Consider the following 19,635-nt stretch of genomic DNA (forward strand, 5'->3'; position numbering starts at 1 on the left):
GGCTGGGGCCAGGCTGGACAGCCCCGGGGTAGAAGCCCCCCCCTTCCTCGGCCCGTGAAATGACCAAAGAAGACTCCAACCAAAATCAAAAATAGTGTTATTAATTCTGGTGTCTCAGAAGCGGGAAAAAAAAAACCCAAAAGGACCCCTCCCCCCTCTCCCTTCTTCCCCAGCTTGGGCCCAAGCTCCGGGGCCCCTGGGAGGCGGGATGGGGGCTGACGTCTCCCGGAGGCACTGGCTCCCCGTCCCGGGCCGAGCCCCGGCTCTATCCTGGGGGAGCGAAGCCCCCCCGAGTCCCGAGGCCTGGCCCCCGGCGAAGAGGGCCCTGCCCCCTGGCTCCAGAGCTCTGAACGGGACCAGCCCATCGGTTTGGCGAGTTGTGGCAGGCGGAGGCCGAGCTGGACCCCGAACACTCAGTCACTCGGGCCCATCAGGGTCCGGACGGGTCAGTATTGATGTTCCAGTAAAGGCTGGGCCGCCGGGCTCTCCCGCTCCTCGGGGGGGGCCAGCCAGTTGCCCCCACCTCCAGGGGTCCCAGCTTCAGAGGGTCTGGCCGAGAGAGAAGGATCCTGGGCAGGGCCAGGCGGGGAAGCATCCGAGCTGACGTCCGGGCCGAGGCCAAGGTCCAAGGGGGAGGTGCCGGGCGCCTGAGGGGGAGGTGACGGATCTTCTTGAGCCTGGCCTGAGCTGGCTCCACGGCAGCCACCCCTCCCCCTCCCGAGCCCCCCCAGCCTTACCTGAGATCGGAGGGGCCCGCCTTTGGGGCTCCCTGAGGCCGCTTCCCCGTCTGACCCCCCCAGACCCTTCCTGCCCCCCAAGCTCCACTTGCCGCTTGGGCCCTCATAGCCGAAGGGGGCAGGTGTGCCTGCTGGGGGCAGCTGGGGGCCTTCAGGGGGGGCGGGCGAGGCGGGCACAGGGGAAGGGGCTGGTCCTGGGAGCCGGGGAGCACCCATGGGCGGGGGCCACTGCAAGGAGGGAGGCCCACCCTCTCTCCTTCGTCGTGACGAGAAGCCGTCGCCGGCCCCACTCAGGGAAGGCCGCAGCGTCCAGCCCAGGCCCAGGGGGAAGGGCTGCTCTCGGGCTGGGAAAGGGAAGGGGGAAAAAGAGCATCACAAGGCGGGTCCTGGGGGCTCCCTCCCCCACAGTGTGTCTCTCTTCTCATCCCCCCCACAGCAGGCCTCACCGGCGGGGGTCTCGGGGGTGGGGTGGGGGGCCGGAGGGTTATTGCTGACGGAGGAGCCGCCCCCACAGTCGGAGTCATCCACGTTCCCGCCGCTGTTGCAGCCAGCCCCGCAGCCCTTCTGAAGCCTAGAGCAGAGGACTTCGGCTTAGGGAGACAGGGAGGCCGGCCCGGCCCCCCAACTCCCGCCTCGGCACCCCCTCACCTTTCCCAGCTGCGCAGGAGCCAGCGGGCGATGGCCCCGAGGCTGACCGGACCCCCCCACAGGGCATGGAGCTGGGGGTGGCTGCCAGCGAAGGAGGTGGTGAGAGGAGACACATAGATGGGGTAGCCCAGAGGCTGGTCGCAGGAGGAATTGATCATGTTCCGGAGGGCCTGTTTGGCGTTCTGGATGCTGCCGCGTTCCGGGTTCCGATTTCGGAGGAACACGAGCTCCTGCTGCTGGCCGGCCCACAGGCCCCGCACACACTCCCGGTTCACCTAGGGCACAAGGGTCAGAGGTCAGAATGACCAGAAGGGATGGGGGTGGGGAGGAGCCTGGGCCCCGTTCCTTCGGTGTCCATCCTTTGCACCCCTTCCACATCTTCCCCGCCATGCCTGAAAACTGTAGGGCTGCCCCCAAATGGACCCAGGGCTTTTGGGGGACTACTTGGTACCCTAATCTGAGCCCAGCAAGCTTCCATGTCCTTGAGGAACAGGCCAAAGGCCTGACCGCCCCATCTTGCAGATAAGGAAGTTGAGGCTCATCAGTATCCTGCCAAGTGCCCAAGGCAACATCTGACCCGGAAGCTCTGTGCCCACCACCCTCGGCCCCTTCCCCGCCTCCAAAGACCCGGGCGGCCACCCAGCTTGGTGAGGCAGCTGCCTGCGCACATGCGCTTTGCCACCAGCAGGCCCACAGGCAAAGACACCCAAAGGGAGACTCCACACCAGGGTGGTGCCAGTTCAAGGGGGAGAGCATGGCATTGGCACGTGCTGGGCCCTCCTGGGCAGAGACCTTGATGACGCGGAAGCTGAGGTGCCGCCGGTTGAGCATGATGATCTTGTACTCGTCCGAGGCATCGTCCATGACATGGCGCAGGGCCAGCAGGGCCGGCGTGTTGCTGAGGATGGCACTGCGCCAGGCAGGATCGCCCTCGTGGGAGATCACCAGGCGCTCCTCGTTGGCCGCAATGGCGTCGTAGAGCACGGCGGGCTCCTCGTACTCGTCGGGGGACGTGAAGTGGTCCTGGGGAGGAGGAGACCATTGGCCAAGGCCCCTGGGCGGGCAGGCTGTCCGCCTCCCCCCACCTCCCCCACTGGCCACAAACCTGGTGGAGCTTGAGGGCCATCCGCACCCCTGGGGCCACCACGCGGTGCAGGAGGTCCATGTCGGCAAAGACCCACTCGTCCCGCGGGGACGTGATGCGAAAGTCTCCCTTGAAGAGGGCGTGCAGCCCGTAGAGGAAGGGCTCCAGGCTGCAGGAGGGAGGAGTGCCAGGGCCACGGGGGGGGGGGGGGGGGGGGGGGGGAGGGGGAAGGGGGGGGGAGCAGGAGCATGGGAAGGGGGGGGGCAGCTCCTCTCTTGGTCCCGGGGGGCCAGAAGGGACTTCCCAGAACCAGACTCACCTGGCTGCCATGCTGTGGGAGGCCGTCCCCAGAGCCCGGCGGCCCAGTACACATAGCCCGAAGCACAGGGTGACAAGAGGAGAGTTCCAGTCATGCTCCATTGGCTGAGACACAACAAGAGTCTGGCTCAGACCTGGGCCTTGGGAGTTGGGGGAAGAAAGAGGAACCCCGAAATGTGCTCTGTGGGGAGTGTGGGGATGCTCTCCGCAGCATCTGGCAGACGTCTCACGTGTGGCACATGCCCAAGAGATGCCAGCCAGATCTAGCTCCTTGGCGATACCAGGTACCAACTCCTAGGAGTTTGGGAAATCGGGAGATGCCCGGCGAGCGGCGGGCTGCCCGGGGCTCTGGCTCTAGGCCCAGCTCACCTGGCCCCTCCTTGAGGCACAGTATTGGATCCAATCAAGATGCACCGCACAGAAGGCAGGCAATGAGAGGCCGGCCAGCCGCAGGTCGTAGTCCTCATCCACGCTCAGGGAGAAGGTGGGGTCCGAGTCGGCGTAGCCGGGTGCACGCACAGGCCGGAGGGCTGCCCCAATGCCCTCGTGGCTCAGCCAGGCCTCCAGCTTGGGAGAGCGGCTCACGTAGTAGATGATGCTCTTGGGAAAGGAGAAGAGCCTGGGGTCAGGGGGAGCCCCGGGGAACTCGCCTGCAGGCCCAGCCGGCTCCCTCGCTGTTGCCCACCTCCAGTTCGGGCCTAGGGGGGTGAGTGGGAGGCCACTGCAGGGGCCCCTCAATAAACAGTGCCATCATCTCCCCAGGGCCACGCCTCCTGCCCCTCCCCCCAGTAAGCAGCCCCTGAGGATTCTCAAAGGCGGTGCTTATAGCACCGGCCATCCCGGGACTCATCCATGCCTCCTCCTTCATCCGACCCTCACACCCCCTCCCTCTGGCAGGGCACGTGTGCAAGGCAGCAGCACCGTCTAAACCACAGAAAACTACCCTGCCTGGCACAGAGGAGAGGCTGTGGTGGCATCTGCCCACTCAAGCCTGGGAAGGTGGGGGGGAGACAAAGGGTCCTGGGGGCACCCAAGGCCATGGGTTGGAATTGCCTCACTTGTGTCTTCCCACAGAGTGACTCGGGGCCTGAGACCCATCACTGTGCATCATGGGGCAGCGGGGAAGATGGCAACAGGTCCACAGGACTGCCAGGACACCAGCACCCCAACAAGGTGCCTGCGTGTCCTTCACTGGCCAATATGCCTGGGCCTGGTCTGATGCCCCAGGAGAGAGGAGAGCATGCCCTAGACACGGGCTCTTACGGGATACCTTTCGGGGAGCGGCGCCGAGTCTGACACTGGCTGGCAATTTGGGGTGGGATTCTGAAGCCCCTGAGGTGCTGGGTTTGCAACTGGGCACAGGGGACTTTGGTTTGGATAGCAGCACCCAGACGGCTGTGTGCGCGCCAGTGGTCAGGTGGGGACAGAAGAGGCTGAAGGACCCCCACAGAGCAGTCCTGGGGTCAACATGCCAACCCACAAGCCAAATGGGTAAAAGGACAGCCAAGACTGAATGGCACACTCAACAGACACAGCACCGAGAACCCGGGGCTGCGATGAGTCCAGCCTCCCTGAGGGTCTTGTGGCGGGCGCTCGCTGACCTCCCCAGGGCTGGCCCACCTCAGGGAGGAGGCGTAACAACTGCTTGCAGTTAAGGCTTTAGGGGAGCTGTGCGTCCAGAGGCAGAAGGGTCCGGGGGTCCTAGGGGGGCCCCGGGCCTCCTAGGCCTAGTCTCGCCAACCTTGAAGCTGTGTGAATGAACAAAGAGCTCAGCTTCTTTGTGCCAGTGGGCAGAGGGCAGTGTGAACCTTGCATCCTTCCCAGAGCCTGAGGAGCCATGTGTGTGCTCTGTGCACTCTCATTTCCCTGCCTGTCAAAAGGCAGCTCTGGCTCCCCAGAGAGAGGCCACTCGGGTCCCCACATCTCTGCTGCAACCCCCCCTCACAAAGTACCTTGACGTAGTAGGTGATAAGGATCTTTCTCAGGTCAAACACCTGCAACATGGAGGCCGCGTTGTTGTCGCTGATGCTATAGCCTTCCAGCACATACTTGCTGGCGGTCACTTCCCAGGCCAGCCAGCGCTGCCCAAAAGCAGCGTTGAAGGACAGCACCCGGGGCAGGTGGCCTGGCTCGCAGCAGCAGCAGCCCTCATCCTCTTCCACACCCTCAGTGATGGCTTCCACTTCCCGCTGTTGGCAGTAGGTCCCTGGAAGGACAGGGGAAGGGGGACGAGGAGGGCTGGCCTTAAGTGCTTAAAGCAGCTTTCGAGGGCCCTGCTGCCTCTCTTTCTGGCCTGTCCCTCCAACATCAGTCCTGGCTTTACCTCTAATTGGCCTCAGTTTCCCTATCTGTGAAGTGAGACGAGACCAAGGCCAAAGGGGAGTGGGAAAGAGCATGCTGCCTTCAAACATGGTAGATGGACCAGGCCAATCTGCTCGCCATCCTCAGCGGCAAAGTGCCAGTTCTGGCTTCTTCGTGATTAAAAACTGTTCAAAAGTAGAATGGGCTACCTCCATATACCCCGAGTTCCCCATCACCAGGGAGGCCAGAAGAGAATCTATTCCGTCTGGCTACAGTTTCATGCCCCTTCAAGGCCCTGCAAATTCTGGAATCATGTCTGCCCCAGGGATCCTCAGGAACCCCTCCCCCTCCGAATATCTAGGGCCTCCCCTCCATCATGCTCATGGCCCCAGGAAGCAGGAGGCAAATGAAGCCTTTCTCAAAGATCGACAAATGCTCGAATGCTTGAAAGGTGACTTGGGAATCTTCTATGGGAAGCCTTTCCCCATGGATCTCCCCCCTTTGTCTAGAGCAAAGCGTTGGCAAAGACGTAGCACATGGCACTTGGGAAGCTGCTCCATTCCTCTTCCCAGCACCCACGGACATTTTTTGTATGCCCCACCCCTCCATCCAATCACCCAAAGCAAACACTTCCTTCCACAGCTCTCTCCAGTAATGGGAGGCTCACAGCTTGAAACTGCCCTCTGGGCACAATAAGGCTCACCAACACTGGTCTAGGGCCTTCCTTGTCTATCCCCACTAGCAGATCTTACTAGATGTAACTGCCTACATATGGTCTTTGGGAGACTAGGGGCTCATCATGGGCAGGGCCTGTCTTTTGTCTACCTTTGCACCCCAATGATTAGCACAAGGCCCAGCACCCAGCAGGTGACACTTCAGTGCTGACTGCTCTCCTCTCTGCCCCATACTAGCCCCCTCACTTTTTCTTCCTTTCCAAATGCATCCCAATCCTCCAGGCCCCACTGCATCATATCTACCCCAACCCCAGCTAGGCTATGGTGTCAGCATGGGCCTGCTTCCCCAAAGAGGGCTATGGTCTGTGTGCCTCCTGGAGATCTCTTTGCCCTTTAGGTTTAGGTTTAGGGTTCTCTGCCTGCCCCTTTCCCCCTTTTCTGGAGGGCAAAGACCTAATACTTCACACAAAAATGTAATTTTCGGTAAGTCTGCTGTTGCTCGTGGCAATAGGCACACACCATGGGTCCTTACCAGGGGCCAGGAGAACCTCCCGAGCTCTCTCTTGCCCCCTCCCCTGGCCTGGCAGTTCTCACTCACGAAACGTGGTCTCCATGTCTATGTGTGCCTGCCTGGCCCTGCCTCTCAGACCTTTGCCCCAGTGCCCCCATTCATTCCCTGGAGCCCCCCAGCAGCTCACCCCGGAACTCCAGGCCCCGCAGCTGGAAAGTGACAAGGCCGTTGCCGACCTCAATGAGGTGCACCAGGGCATTGAGGTAGTCAGAGGCCAGGATGAAGCAGTCCCCAGGGCTGTAGTTGCCCCAGCGGCCAAGGGCCAGGTCTCCACACAACGTGTGCTGCAGGGAGCGTGTCAGATGCTCGTAGAATATGGAATTGAGGTTATTGTCATCGGCACCTGTTACCAAGGACAGGCAAACAGGTGAGGTGATACCCTTCTCCCCTGGAAGTGGCCCCAAATGACCCCACCAAGGACACTGCATATGGCCTGGGAAGAGGTACACACCAGGGTTCCGATCCAGCTGGGTGGACAAGCGGGTGTTGGAGTGATCCACACGCTTAGTGCTACGGGGGAGGAGCAGAAAGGGAGAAAAGTGAGGCTGGGGCACTGCCAGGGCAACTCTGGCCAGCTCCCCAAACCCGCCTGCTCCATCATCTCCAGAGTGCCCAGCTGCCCAACAGACCCAACTCCTAGCCCGGCCCCAGTCAACTTACCTTCCTCCTCCTACCCCCAACCCAAACTGGGCCGCTCACCTTTACAAACTAGCTTGCTTCCCCACCAGTCTTCCCAAGTCTCCAGGCTGAGTCCTGCCCTGGCCTATGGCTCTGAGACTCCTAGCTGGCCTGGCAGCTCCCTGAGGGTAAGAACTAGCAGCCCAGAGCTGCACCCACAACAGCCAGGGACAGACACTGAAGTCCACTAAGGTAGGACGGAAAACTGCCCAGGCCCCCGGTCACTCACTTGTAGTCTCGCTCCCAAAACTTGAGGGGTCGAGCATAGGACATGAGAAAGACAGCACTGCCCAGCAAGGGGTTGAGAGGAGTGGAAAAGAGGGCAGAGAGCAGGGCCTGCACGAACAGCATGGCAGAGTCTGTGGCCAGGAGTCAAGGTGGTAACCGAACCCGGAGGTGCTGACCCCCTGCCCTCCCAGTCGCCAAGTCTTCCTCTACCCCTGATCCCCCTCTGAGCCAACACCCCCCACCCCATCCCTGCTGTCCCAAAGGGTACGGGGCACAGCAAAGGGCTGCGCAAAGGCATGGAAGGCCGAGCCCCAGGTGATCTGCCAAGGAGCAATGTAGGTGAGCACGAAGCGGAGTTTGTACAGCAAGTCCCACAGCTGGAGAGGGGAAGAAAAAGAAAATGTGGGGTTAGCAGGGGCGCTGCTCCCCCCACCCCACCCAGACAAGCAGCCAGGCTGGCCTGAGGGCCAGGGCTGCCTCCTCTTGGGTCTCCTCGTCTAGAGGGCGCACCCTCCCTAGTCTGGACAAGCCGTGGGCATTTGTCCCAGTCTGAGATACGGGCTTTGGCCAGGGCAAGCTGCGAGGCAGAGCAGGTAACACCACCAGCATGTGTGACAGCTGCTCCCAGAGCTGTGACCTCAGGGGAGCCCAGGCCCCGAACCGCATCATTTGGGGATTCCAGCACCAACAGGTTGCCCTTTTTCTACAGCCTGGGGATGGGGCAAAGACATGGCCCTGCTGGCAGCATCAGCCTTTTCTGGGAGGAGAGGGCACAGGAACATCCAAGGTAAGGGTCTGAAATGCAGTGCTTCTTCTACTCTTGCATCAGCCCCCCTCTTCCCAGCCCCTGACAATTGGTCACTGCCCAGGATGGGCTCTCAATCCCTGAGGAAGGCAATGACAGCTCCCCTTTCTTAGAAGGGGGAGTGAGGAAGGGGGACCTAGAGAAGCTGCATCTGCCCCAGTGGCCCTGGCTCCCCCAGCACCTATGGGACCCACCTTGCTGCAAAGCAGGGACATGAGGAAGTAGTCCAGCAGGAAGCCCTGGGAGAGGCGAGGATAGTCGAAATGGAAGAGCAGGACTGTGAAGGCCAAAGTCAGGTACTGCTGAGGAGGGCAACAAAAGGCCGAGCGCAGAAGCTTCAGGCCGGCCACTGTCATCAGGAGGGCCCGACAGCTGGAGGCAAGGAGGGGGAAAGGATGGGTTAGAGGGCCCCATGTGTGCCTGCTCTCCTTATGCCACCCTGGGGGCCCATGCCAGATTACAGATTACCCATCCCTGTCCTGGTGAGGCCCCTGACAAGGAAGAGGCAGGTGGGCAAGGGGGTCCCCCCCAAAAGAAGGGAACACCACCAGATAGGTGAGTGTTCCTAGGATCCAGGTATCCCCCAGTATCCGGGGGACCCTCTCACTAGAGGCAGAACTTGTCCGGGCGGCCGCTGACGGCGTGGGCATCACCAGTGAGAGCATTGAGCACCACAGCCGGGTAGATGAGGTACTTCTCCACACATTGCAGCCATGCGTACAGCTTCTCGAACCACATCAACTGGGCTGCACCTACAGGGAGCCAAAGGTCACTGAGCAGTCTAGGGGCTAGTAGAGAGGGCCACAGGGTTCTTGGTTCAGTGAGATGAGGCAAGGCAAGAATCTCTGTCTGCCCCTACTGTGCCAATGGGTAGCACTGAGGGGCTGCTTTGCCCAGGACAGAGCTAGCAGGTAGGGGCAGGTGCTTGGATTTAAGGCCTGGTCCCTCTCCTCTAGGCCCCAGGTTCTCTCAAACTAGAGCAGAGGCCAAAGCTACCACCTCCATGGGGGAGAGGGCAGTAAGATCCAGTAACCCAGGGTCTGACGGGGGTGGATGCCCATCCGCTTCCACAAAAGCTCTATCGCAGGCCATAGGGCCAGCTGATCAGCAGCCAGCAAAAGCACTGTCCTGGTTCTCTGCAGCCACCACGGCCTGGCTGGAACAATCTCCTTCCCAAGATGATCCAGGGCCCCTACCAGCTCTCAAAGGGAACGAGACTCAAACCATCCAGTAGGACCAGATTCCGTAACAGTAAAGTGCTTAATATGTGGCCAGCACTGTGCTAGGCCCTTAAGGAGCTTCCATTCCCCTGGAGGGATCGAGTACAATAGCCATACTGCTAAGGAAATACCAAGAGATCCAACTCAGGTGTGAGTGGAGGCCAGGGGAGGGCCATGGCCAAAACTTGGGAACTGATTAGATCTGGGTAGTCAAGGAGTGGGAAGGAATGGTCAAGGGGGACTGCAAGGTTACAAACCCCTGGAGGGTCTGACCTGGGAGGATGGAGACACAGATAGGAGAATAGAGAAGGCTGGAGGGCCTGGGGGATGCAGAAGCAATCTGTGTGCCAGAGCTGGGGGAACCAGCCAGCCAGGGACGTGGTGAGCACCCCTGCAACGCTCAGCGAAGGGTCAATGAAAGGAGGCAGCAGACGTTGTCCTGCCAGGTCACAGTAGCTGGCTTTTCTGCTGGCCTGTTACTTAGTTAAGGGCAGGATTCGCTTTTTGCAGGAGAGGAGGGGAAGAGGGGTATTGCTCCAATTGGCTGTGACATGGATTTTCAAGGTGCTGGTAGCCAGTCAGACTTATTTTAAGAGAGGTAAGAATCAGCTCTCCGGATGTGTCAAGTGGGTGCAGCTGGGACATCTAGGAGTGGCTCATCCCTGGGGTCCTCCTGGATGGGATGCCTTGTCTCAGGCACTGAAAGTGGGATTGGGGAAAAGGGAGTTTCTGTGCCAGGCCCCAGGCCTTGTGCCATAAGTGAGAAAGGCTTCTTTCTTGGGTACAAGAGGCCCCCCTTCTCCCCCTAGATTCTCAGAGGTAAAAGGAACAATGGTTTTTATCACCCTTAGGGCACCCTCACATACAGGAAAAGTACAGGGAACAAAAGGCTGATGAGAATTGGCCAAAGGTGAGATTCTGAGTTATTGGCAACCATAGAACAGAGAGGAAAGCCAGAGAAACCCCCAAGATCAGTCAGTCAACCTGTGGATTGGCTCTGAGCAGGGTTCCAGGGAATGGAAGCTCCATGAGGGCAGCCCCTGGGTGTGCCTCCCAGGGCAGACTAGGCAGATGCCACCTAACCTAGGGAACTTTCAGACTCCCGTTTCTAAGGCTCTGGGGTTTGGGGAGGGTCACTCACTGCGCACTTCAAACTGGCTGTACTCCTGGGACTTGAGCACGGGCTGAGAGAGGCAGAACCAGGGAAGCTGCTTGCGGAGTTGAGGCAGGAGGTAATGGGTGAGGAAGCCCACCAGGCCAGCCAGGGCATAGAGGACAAAGCCCAGGACAGACTGCAGGGGGAGGAGGAGGTGTCAGGTGGGAGTTACCACCGGCAGCGTGTCTCCCAGGGTCACCCTGCACCCACAGTGGGGGAGAAGACCTGCCCTCTCCTCAAGACCCTGCAGATGAGCTGGAGGAGAGGAAACACAGGAAGTGTTCCTACTCCAGCGGCCAAGAGAAGACAGAAGCACTTCCTTCCAGGCCAGGAGGCAGGTGGTGCAGCTTTACCCTACTTACACACAGGGTCAGAAGTCCCCCTGGGCACCTTCCTGGCCAGGGTTACACCAAGGAGGGCTCCTCCTCATCCCTCCTAGGTGCTCAGCTTTTGGGGGGAAGAGGGACTGTGTGGCTTTCCCCCCAAATGGTCTGTATCCCTTCCCCTTCTTTAATGGCATTGCAAATAGCCAGTGGTCAGGAAATGCAGGCTTTTGTTGAGTAAGGCCTAGGACTCGTAGGGTGGGAAAATAGCTGGTCTTGGGCTCAGCAGCTCTGCATTCAAGTTCTGCCTGTGAGGCTTGCTCCAGGTGGCCCTGGGGAAGCTGCTCTCCAACCCCCCCAACCACGAGGGATAGCAATGGAGCAAAATGTGGAGGTTCAAGGCTGAGCAGTGACATGGATGGTGGAGTCAGGGCTGGACTGCACACATTGACCACCCCAGCCCACACCCACCTTGAGGGCAATGAAGACGGTGCTGGCACTGATGGCAAAGCTGAGCACGGCAATCACCGGGCACATCACAAGGTCTGAGTGCAAGATGTCCCGCTGGGGGCAGAGATGCTGCTCAGTGGAGCCTGCCCACATGCCCACCCCATCTGCCCCTGACTGGAGCCTGCCCATCCTGCTCACATGGCTCTAGATTGGCCTCTCACCACCTGCTTCCACCCTCTCAGCCTCCTAACCCTTCTCCAGCTCCAGAGAGCCTTCCAGGTCCCAGCCATGCTCCCCTGCTGCCCACATGCTGGCTCACCAAAGCCCCTCCAGTTGGGGCCCTGATGCCAGCAACCACAGCGCCCCAGATCTCACCACAGACTGCCTCAGTTTGCCAGGCAGTGGGTCTGGGGCTTCCGCACGCGGAGTCTCTAGGTTCCGCTCTTCCAGGTCAGGGAAAAGCTTGGTGCGGATCAGGGACCTAGGAGAGATTGACGGTGGGTGAGCCCAGCCATGCCCCCGTGGGCAGGGGGCAACATCCCCAGAGAGGGAGGGTCTGGTGAGTAGGGAGCAGCAGGGGGGACCCTGGCAATGAACAGACCAGAGGACGGCGGGGTCACTGCTCTGGCGGCTGAGGTGGTATGATATCGCCATCAGGAGGCCACAGAAGACTGAGAAGAGGACAGGCACGTGCTGATCTGGCCAGGGAGCCTGTGGTGGAGAGCAAATTGGGGGAGGGGAGGTCCCACCAAGGGCCCAGAACAGTGGGGGCTGGGGGCTGGAACCGCTCCTTGGGCTCCCTGTCATGGTTCCCACAAAACTCTGCCGCTGCTGACCCCCTCCCCCATCAGGCTTGGCCTCACAGTGCCCCTTGGCCCTCTCCCCTTGGCCTGGCCTGATCTGTGGTCTCTTCCTACCTTAATAGCCCCAAGGCAGAAGCCATAGAGCAGTGCGGCCGCCAGGAGGCTTCGGAGGAGGCTGTACAGAGCAGTGAGAGGGCTGGTGGTCGCTAAGGGGGAAGAGGAAGTGGTCAGGCCCTGGCCCAGCTCCCGAGCCTGGCTCTCCCCCCACCCCACCTCTGGGGGTGCCCCAGCATACCTGTGCCCCCAAAGCCGTGCATGTCAATCTGCTCGAGCAGGTACATGAGGCAGGTGTTGACCTGGGGCAGGAGGCCCAGGAGGAAGACGACGGGAAAGCACAAGGTAAAGACTGCAGGGACACCGGGGAGGGAGCCATCAGCTTCTGCCCCGAAGCCCGGAGGGCCCCCCACCCTGCCCAGCCCCCCCAGGACTCCTCACCAGTGGCGACATCTCGGGCACAAAAGAAGAAGGGGGCAGAGAAGAGGGTGAGGCCATAGAGGGAGACGGGAGGGAAGGGCAGGGCTGAGCCCAGGGCGTCCAGCAGCCAGATGAGAAGGCAGAAGCAGCAGAAGTAGACGGGCCGGCTGTATGCGATCACCCAGTTGTGACCCTGGGGAAGAAGCCAGACAGGAGCGCCTGGAATTTGGACCCTCCCAGACCCATACTGGGAATCCCCCGTGCCAGACAGCCCGGCCTCACTGAGCCCTGCTTCCTGACCCTGAGCCTGCTCACCATCAGAGGCCCAGGCCTCCCATCAGACAGGGCCCCCGCCTTAGACTCCCCCCCTGCCCCAAGCTGGTGGCAGATACTCACGTGCATGGGAGAGGCAGCATCAGGCTGGACACTCTGCAAGAAATGGGACCCAGCTGAACTAGGGATGAGGGGGCTGCACAGCTCAAAGATGGAGGGGAGCTAAGCTGAGCAGGGCTGGAAAGCACAAGGCCAGAAGCAGAGGGGCTCTAGGGCTGGCAGGGAGGTCAGGGGGGCTCTGGGTCTCGGGGGGGTGGGGCTCTAGGTCTGGCAGCAGCAAGAAGGGGGTGGGTTAGGGAATGGGGGCTAGTGAGAGCTGGGGAATGGGGGCCACTAAGGGCCTGACCTTGAGCAGCGAGTACTGGCAGGAGGCAATAACCAGGCAGAACTGGAAGACCCAAATGTCCCTGAAGAAGCCTTTCAGGAGGAGCAGGTAGCCCAGAAAGGCCACCAGACTGCCCAACCAGACCACGAAGATGTTCTCCAGCACCCCCCGAGTCCTGCAGGGGCCATCAGGTCAGTAGGTCTGGCCTGATGGCCTGCGGCCCCTTCCCTTTCCCCTCTCTTGTAAGAAGAACCCACTTGTGGGAATCAAGGGTCTGGGCCCTGTGCAATGGATCAAACGAAGACCCCCAGGAATGTGGAAGGTCCTAGAGGGCCAGGCCAGTTTCCTTCATGCATCATCCAAAAAGTATTTAGCATGTGGTTCCTACTTGCTGGATATTAGTGAGCCCAATATCTAGCACTGTGCTAGGCACGCTGAAGGGACCCCTTCTGTTGAATGGAAGTGAACCTGAGCACTGAGAGTGGCATGGGGCCAGCCCACAGTGCACACCCTTGATGCCTCTGGCTGCACCAGCTGGGCATTCAGCAGTCCTTTCTGGGGACTCTTGGGGGCTGGGTGTGGGCACGTCTCCCACAAGGCTAGAGCTTACCAACCACTCACAGGATGGAACCCTCAGATCATCTGGTCAAACCCCTCCACTGAGCCCATGTACCATCCCCCAAAGATTAAGCGCAGAGGCCAGGCTTGTGCCTCTGCCACCCAAGAGCTTCCCAGGCCAAAGGGAGCTCACCGGTCCAGCAGGGCCAGCAGGGCCAGCCTCTCATAACGCACAGGGGTCCAGCGACCAGGGAGGAGCCAGTACTTGTAGCTATGCTGGGGCCGTGGAGGCGCCTCTTCCATGAGGGTCTGCTCCTGGGACTCATGCAGAGAATCTTGGTCCAGCAGGTCAAACTGTCAGCCCGACCCACGGATGTCAGGCCAGGGGACCTCCAGCCCAGATAATGGTTCCCACCAGGGAACCTCCCAATGTACCTCAGGCCGCAGCCCCCAGCTCAGAGAATTCTAGGAATGTTGGGGAACACCCAGGCCAACATGGCCCGCTAGAGCTGGGAAGGCCCCAAGGGAAAAGGAGCCACCATCTACCATCCTTCCATTTTTGGATCTAAACCTGTACCTTCTTAGGTCCCAGGTCTAGAGCTTGAAGAGACCTCAGTGGACACCTCATCCCACCTTGGCCTCTGGCCTGGTTCATCCTTTCCTTGGGTCCTGAACCAGGTAGCCCACCTTCCTCCAGACCCAGAGGGAGCCCTCCTCGCCCAGGGCCCTGAACTCCAGGGGGTTCCTTCTCACCTCAGGTATTTCCAAGGGCACCCTCCGGACCTGCATTCCCTGCAACACCACAGGACGGGGTTGGAGCAGGCCCAGACCTCCTGTTGCCTCAGGGACCTCAGCAGAATGAAAGCTGGAGGAATGAGAGTGGCGGTCCCTGGAGGGAGAGAAAGAGAAAGAAAAAGAAAAAGAGAAAGATAAGAAAGCAAGAGGGAGAAAGACAGAGTGAGAATAGGAGAGAGGGAGGGAGATGGAAAAAGAGAGAGACAGAGAAAGGAAAGGGGATCCAAAGGGACCAGATCCCAGGAGTTGAGTGACAAAGAGAGGGGGGATGAAGGCCAGGGAAGAGAATGTGGCACCCACCAGTGATTGTGGCTGGAGGGGTGCCTAAGACTAGGCAAATGAGAAAGCTCGGGAAGAGGAAATGGATGGGGAAAGATGGCTCCAGGGAGAGCTTGACCCTGTTGCTCTCTTCCTCCTCAGCCTCTCAGTTATCCGTCTCCACCCCTCCCATCCATCCAGGAGTCCCCAAGAAGATGAGGACCTGGAGTCCCAGGGCCCAAAAGGAGATTCCTCCCACTCACCCCAGCACCCAACTACAAGTGAGATACCCTAAGGCTGTGGCCCTGGGCAGACCCTGGCCAAGTAGAATGAGAAAGGACAGTGAGAAGGACACTCACCAGGCCCCGTTGGTCCCTTGTTCCCCACTGACTTGCTGTCCCACGGGGTTTTCGTAGCCGCCCCCTGCCAGACCAAAGGTGTAGGAACGGCGCACCCCTAGGAGGGGGAAGCAGAAAGCAGCCATCAGAGCTGGGGTTTAACCCCTCCATGTGCTCTGAGGCTGAGAGCCCCAAAGCCCCATGGTGATGAAGCAGGTGAGGGGAGAGTCTGAGCTGTGTCCCCCTGGGATGGGCTAGAGTGCCAAGGCAAGAAAGAAAATGGACCCCTAGGCAGATGGAGCTAGGAAGGTCTGGCTCCCTGATTCCTCTGAAACCTTTCCTCCTCTGCCAAAAGAGGGGGAAACACAGGTCTGTGTAAGGAAAGGGTCCAGGTGTCTGAAAGGGCAGGCCTGCAGGGAAGGGAAGACCATAGGCACTGGGGCTGCCCTGCTCCAGGCTAGAAGGCCCACAATGGGAGGATCAGGTCAAGGATGCCAAGAGGGCTCACCGCTCTCGTCGTAGAAATAGTGCACGGCACCCTCCGAAGTGTCGTCAAAAGTGCAGGCCTCGTGCACGTTGGCTCCTGACCGAGGCAGCAGCAGAGATGAGGCAAAGTGGAGGGCTGAGGGTAGGGTCAGGGCTCGGGAGTGAGAGGCTGCACGGCCTCTCTGGGTTTCCTGCAGGCTAGGGGATGGAGGCAGTGGTCAGTCCCCAGAAGAGGCCAAGGGGGTTTCCTGGGGTTAGGGGACTGGGGCCAGCTCACCTGGGGGGAGAGCCCATGACAGATGAGGGTGGGGTGGGGTTGCTCCCAGCATTGTGGCGCCTCCGGATGGCCTGGGTTCGCCGCACACTGCTCGACCGGTCCCGCCTGGTGCCCTCCTCGGCAGCCCCTCCGAAAGAACCCCACATGCCTAGGTGTTATCCCTCTGCTCTCAGGCCCCAAAGCACAGACCTTGCCCTGCCCTAGGCTGGCACAAACCGCGTCCACCCCTTGCCCCCCCCCACCCCCAATCTGCATGGCCTTCACTCACCACCCCCAACTGCGCCTTCTTCCTGGAGCTCCCCCCGCCAACCTGGCTGGTTGGCAGTGGGGCCCCTTCGGCTCCCCAGGGCAAAGCTGTCTGACGGTGGTAGGGAGGCCAAGGCCACTGCGGGTTCACCCCCAGCCTGGGCCTCTAACTCTGCTTTGGAGCCTGCCAGGGGGGCCCGAAGGCCATCACCCCCAGCCCCATCCATGCTGAGCACGCGGGCATGTGTCTTGGCGCTGGCGGTGCTGGGGGTTCGCTGGGCTCCATATGGACGCTTAGGGGGCACTGTGGCCCCTTCTTCGGCCCCCCTGGGCGCCCGCCGCTTTCGGGGCCCACCCCCAGCCCCCCTGGACCCCTCAGGGGAATAACAGGAGGTAGAAGAGGAACTGTCAGTGCTAAAGCGTCTCTGGGACCGAAGGCTTGAGGCTGGGCTCAGCTCACTGCCCTCACTTGTGTCCTCATCCTCAAAAAAGCCCCCACCTTCCAGCAGGGGGCGGCCTGGCGCAGGGTAAGGGCGCCGGGGGGCTCGGTTTGGGGGAGAGTGCCGGCGGATCGGGGTTCTGCGTTTGCCAGGCCGAAGCAGAGCCAGGTCCTTGGGCCGGACAACCAGGAGGGGCTCAGGGCCCCCTGGAGGAGTGCCAGCCCCGATCACTGTGTCAAAGGAGCGCAGGGTGTCGTCGGAGGGGACCCCAGCATCAGGGGAGGGGGGGAGGTCACCTTCAGACGGCGGGTCTGTGTCACTGCCGTCCCTTGGATGGCCTGTGGGGGGGCTGTCCAGGTGAGTGGAGTTGGTCTTCTCGCTCTTAAAGCTGCTCAGGGTCTCCTTGTCGGTGCCACTGTAGCAGGAGTCCGAGGAGCCAGCTTTCTGGGGCACAGGGTCCCCCGAGCCTTGCCGGTCCAGGGGCTGGTAGCCGGCTCCCCCCCGCTTTTCCTTCCGGCTGCTGGTGCGCACAAGTGGCCGGTCAGGCAGAGGCAGGTTCAAGAAGCTTTTACTCAGCTCTTGACTGAGACTCCCTTTGAGCAGGGGGCTCATGGGTGTGTCTGCCCCGCTTGCTCCACTCCAGGAGGGACCCCTGTGGCCAGCCAGGGGGGAACGTTCGGAGGAGTCTGTGCTGGGCAGGGAAGGGGCTGGGGGAGGAGGTCCTGGAGGAGTTTGGGGAAGATCTCCAACTGAAAGAAAAGCAAAGGAAAGAGGAGAGGCATTGACGAGGGCCCTAGAGAAAACAGGACCCCTAAGGCTCCCTTTTCCCTTGGGCTAATGGGAAAAGCAGTGACCCCCTCTCTCCCCTCAGGTAGACAGGAGCTCAAGAGCTAGAGAAGCAAAGAGACCCAGCCCCCCCCCCCCTTACCCCCAAGTCCACTTACGCAGCTTTTCTGGAGAGTTCAGTTTTAGCATCTCGCGGTCGGCGGCAGTCACAATCACATTGTTGCTGCCCTGCTCTCGCACCAATTCCTTGATGTCTACAATAAGAATGGAGGGCCTGGTCAGCTCTGACAGTCTCTCCCCTGAGCACCTAGAGGGGGGAAGGGGCCCAAGGAGCTGGCCTCTGTGCTTTGGCCCATGGAACTGTCCAAGTCACCCTGGAGGTAAGCCATGGGTTCTCACCTCTGAGTGGTCCAGAGTCCTCTATCCGGGGTATCAACTCCTGGCAGGAAAGAAAGAGATGGGTCTGACAATTCTATGTCTTGGGGAGGGGAGCCCCAGGGAAGGCCCACTCCCCAACTGGGCTAGAGGATGACTCACCGTGACCTGATTGAAACCGAACACAGAGTGCTGTGAGCTGCACCGCACCGGGGGCGTCGAGCTCACTTTGCGAAACACTGTCATCTCCACTCCAGGATCTCTGAGGGCGCGAGGACGTGGTCAGTCCAGTCTGCCAGCCAGCCACCCCAGGGCGTCCCCTCCTCCCTTCTGCCTGCTAGTCCTCCCAGACTAGGTCCTCCACAGCGGTGTCCTGCAGGCCGAGCAGTCTCAACAGGTCCTACCTGGGCAGATTGCTGTCCCCTGGAGTGGGCTCTTCCTCGGCCTCCCCCAGAGTTGAATTCCTCTTTTCCACAATCTCCCCTTGGTCGAACATGGCATGGAGCCGGTAGTTGACCGTCTTGATGGTGGTGAAGACAACAGCTACCACCAGACAGTACACAGCTGCCACCAACATGCTGGGGGGCAGAACCTGGGGGGGGGCAGGGTGGTTAATGGGGCCACCTGGCCCTCTCCCTGCCCTTGGCATCCCAAAGGCTCCTAGGAGTTAAGCTGGGAGAACCCAGGCCAGCCAAAGAGGAAAGCGACAGCCAGTGACAACAAGACTGGACAAAGTTAACAAATGCAGAGATGACACAGACTCAGGGTCTCCTCCCTGGTCCCCCATACCTGGGGTTGTCTCCCTGCAGAGCAGTAAAGACAGCAGCCCCAAAGTGGGAGCAGTCAGCCCCCCTTCCCCCATCCCATGGAAAGCAGGAAGGGCAGCAGGACAGCAACAGCCTCATGTCCACACAAGCCAGTGGATCTCCCCTCCTCCCCCTCTGTGCCTCAGTTTTCCACCACCACTACGTACAGCAGGGCAGCGCCAGCAGCAGCAGCCCCGAGTCCACACAAGCCCGCAGGTTTCTCCTTCCCCCCGTGCCTCAGTTTCCTCCCCGCTCACCATGTAGAGCAGGAATGGCAGGGCCAGCAGCAGCAGCCAGGTGTACAGGTGGAAGCAGTTGGAGAAGGTGCTCTGGTGCGGGTCGAAAAACCAGCCGCCAGTGAGAGAGGCCCATACGCCCTGGCGCAGGATCTGCAGCACCTGGGAGCCCATGGCCGCCCGGGGGGGGCGGCGCCGTCCGCGGGCCCGGGCCCGGGGCCCTCATGGGCGGCCCCGCGCCCGGCCCCTCGCCGCCCCCCCCGCCCCCCGCCGCGCTCGCCGCATGCGGGGCCTGCACCCCCCGCCCCCCCCCCGCCGCGCGGCCCGGCCCCGCCCCGCCCCGCCCCGCCCGACGGAGGCCCCGCCGCCTGCCGCAGCTCGCGCGCCCCGGGCCTCCGCGCTCGCTCTCGAAGACACTCCCGCTCCCGGTGCCGGCCCCGGCGGGGGGGAGGGGTATGGGGAGGGGGGCGGTGAAGGCCGGAAGCAGAAGCCGCGAGCCGCCAGCTGCCGGACGCGCATGCGCCCGCCAGACCCGGGGGGACCCGGAAAAGGAAAATCGCCACGAGAGACTACGCAGGCGCCGGGGCGCCGAGGCCGGTCATACGCAGGCGCTGGTACCGACCGCCCCCGCCCCAGCTATGTGGGCGTGGTCAAAGGGGGTGGAGCCAGCCCAGCCTGGACTACGGAGGGGCGGGAACAGAAAAAGAATCCGCCAAGGCGCCTGCGCGACGGAGAAGAGGGCGATAGGGGGCGGCGGAAAATCCCGCTTCTGGTGCGAGGGGCTTGTCACTGCCTGGAGGAAGTTGTCTATCTACAAACGTTTGTGAATCGTTTGCTTCGTCTTTCGTGCTCTGCTGAACGCTGGGGATAAAAAGGCAAAAACATGGATCCTACCCTCAAGGAGCT

The 19,635-nt window shown here is 61.2% G+C and overlaps 1 protein-coding gene across 3 annotated transcripts; it reads right to left on the reverse strand.

Annotated features, from left to right (window-relative positions):
• Positions 1–80: 80 nt before the first annotated feature.
• Positions 81–18,995, reverse strand: PCNX3 (pecanex 3). 3 transcript variants are annotated; one of them, XM_056801330.1, is made up of 35 exons: positions 18,751–18,995; positions 18,092–18,279; positions 17,850–17,949; positions 17,712–17,751; positions 17,471–17,566; positions 16,109–17,275; positions 15,841–15,967; positions 15,586–15,761; positions 15,099–15,195; positions 14,440–14,551; positions 13,880–14,040; positions 13,150–13,303; positions 12,867–12,899; positions 12,492–12,663; positions 12,292–12,402; positions 12,111–12,202; positions 11,795–11,904; positions 11,569–11,674; positions 11,215–11,307; positions 10,406–10,556; positions 8,652–8,796; positions 8,239–8,416; positions 7,508–7,616; positions 7,241–7,370; positions 6,785–6,843; positions 6,461–6,676; positions 4,740–4,993; positions 3,157–3,387; positions 2,789–2,892; positions 2,491–2,638; positions 2,178–2,408; positions 1,386–1,660; positions 1,184–1,308; positions 738–1,081; positions 81–647 (listed from the first exon to the last, which is right to left on the reverse strand). In XM_056801330.1, exons 1-35 carry the CDS (start codon positions 18,901–18,903, stop codon positions 447–449), a joined length of 6,189 nt encoding a protein of 2,062 aa, XP_056657308.1. In that variant the 5' UTR covers positions 18,904–18,995; the 3' UTR covers positions 81–446. The 3 variants fall into 3 exon arrangements, with proteins under 3 accessions (XP_056657308.1, XP_056657307.1, XP_056657309.1); XM_056801329.1 differs by having other exon boundaries at positions 14,440–14,575; positions 18,751–18,994; XM_056801331.1 differs by having other exon boundaries at positions 14,440–14,575; positions 16,823–17,275; positions 18,751–18,992.
• Positions 18,996–19,635: the final 640 nt, after the last annotated feature.

This window comes from Monodelphis domestica, chromosome 6 (genome assembly GCF_027887165.1).
Source record: "Monodelphis domestica isolate mMonDom1 chromosome 6, mMonDom1.pri, whole genome shotgun sequence".
NCBI classification, from domain to species: Eukaryota; Metazoa; Chordata; class Mammalia; order Didelphimorphia; family Didelphidae; genus Monodelphis; species Monodelphis domestica.

What these genes read in the sequence shown, in the direction of transcription:
- PCNX3 (XM_056801329.1), bottom strand. Translation starts at nt 18,903, where the DNA reads ATGGGCTCCCAGGTGCTGCAGATCCTGCGCCAGGGCGTATGGGCCTCT. An exon ending in CTGCTGGCCCTGCTGGACCG is followed by an intron (nt 13,304 to 13,879) that starts GTGAGCTCCCTT and finishes TGGCCCCTGCAG; the next exon opens with GACTCGGGGGGTGCTGGAGA. An exon ending in TTTTGGGAGCGAGACTACAA is followed by an intron (nt 6,844 to 7,240) that starts GTGAGTGACCGG and finishes CCTCCCCCGTAG; the next exon opens with CACTAAGCGTGTGGATCACT.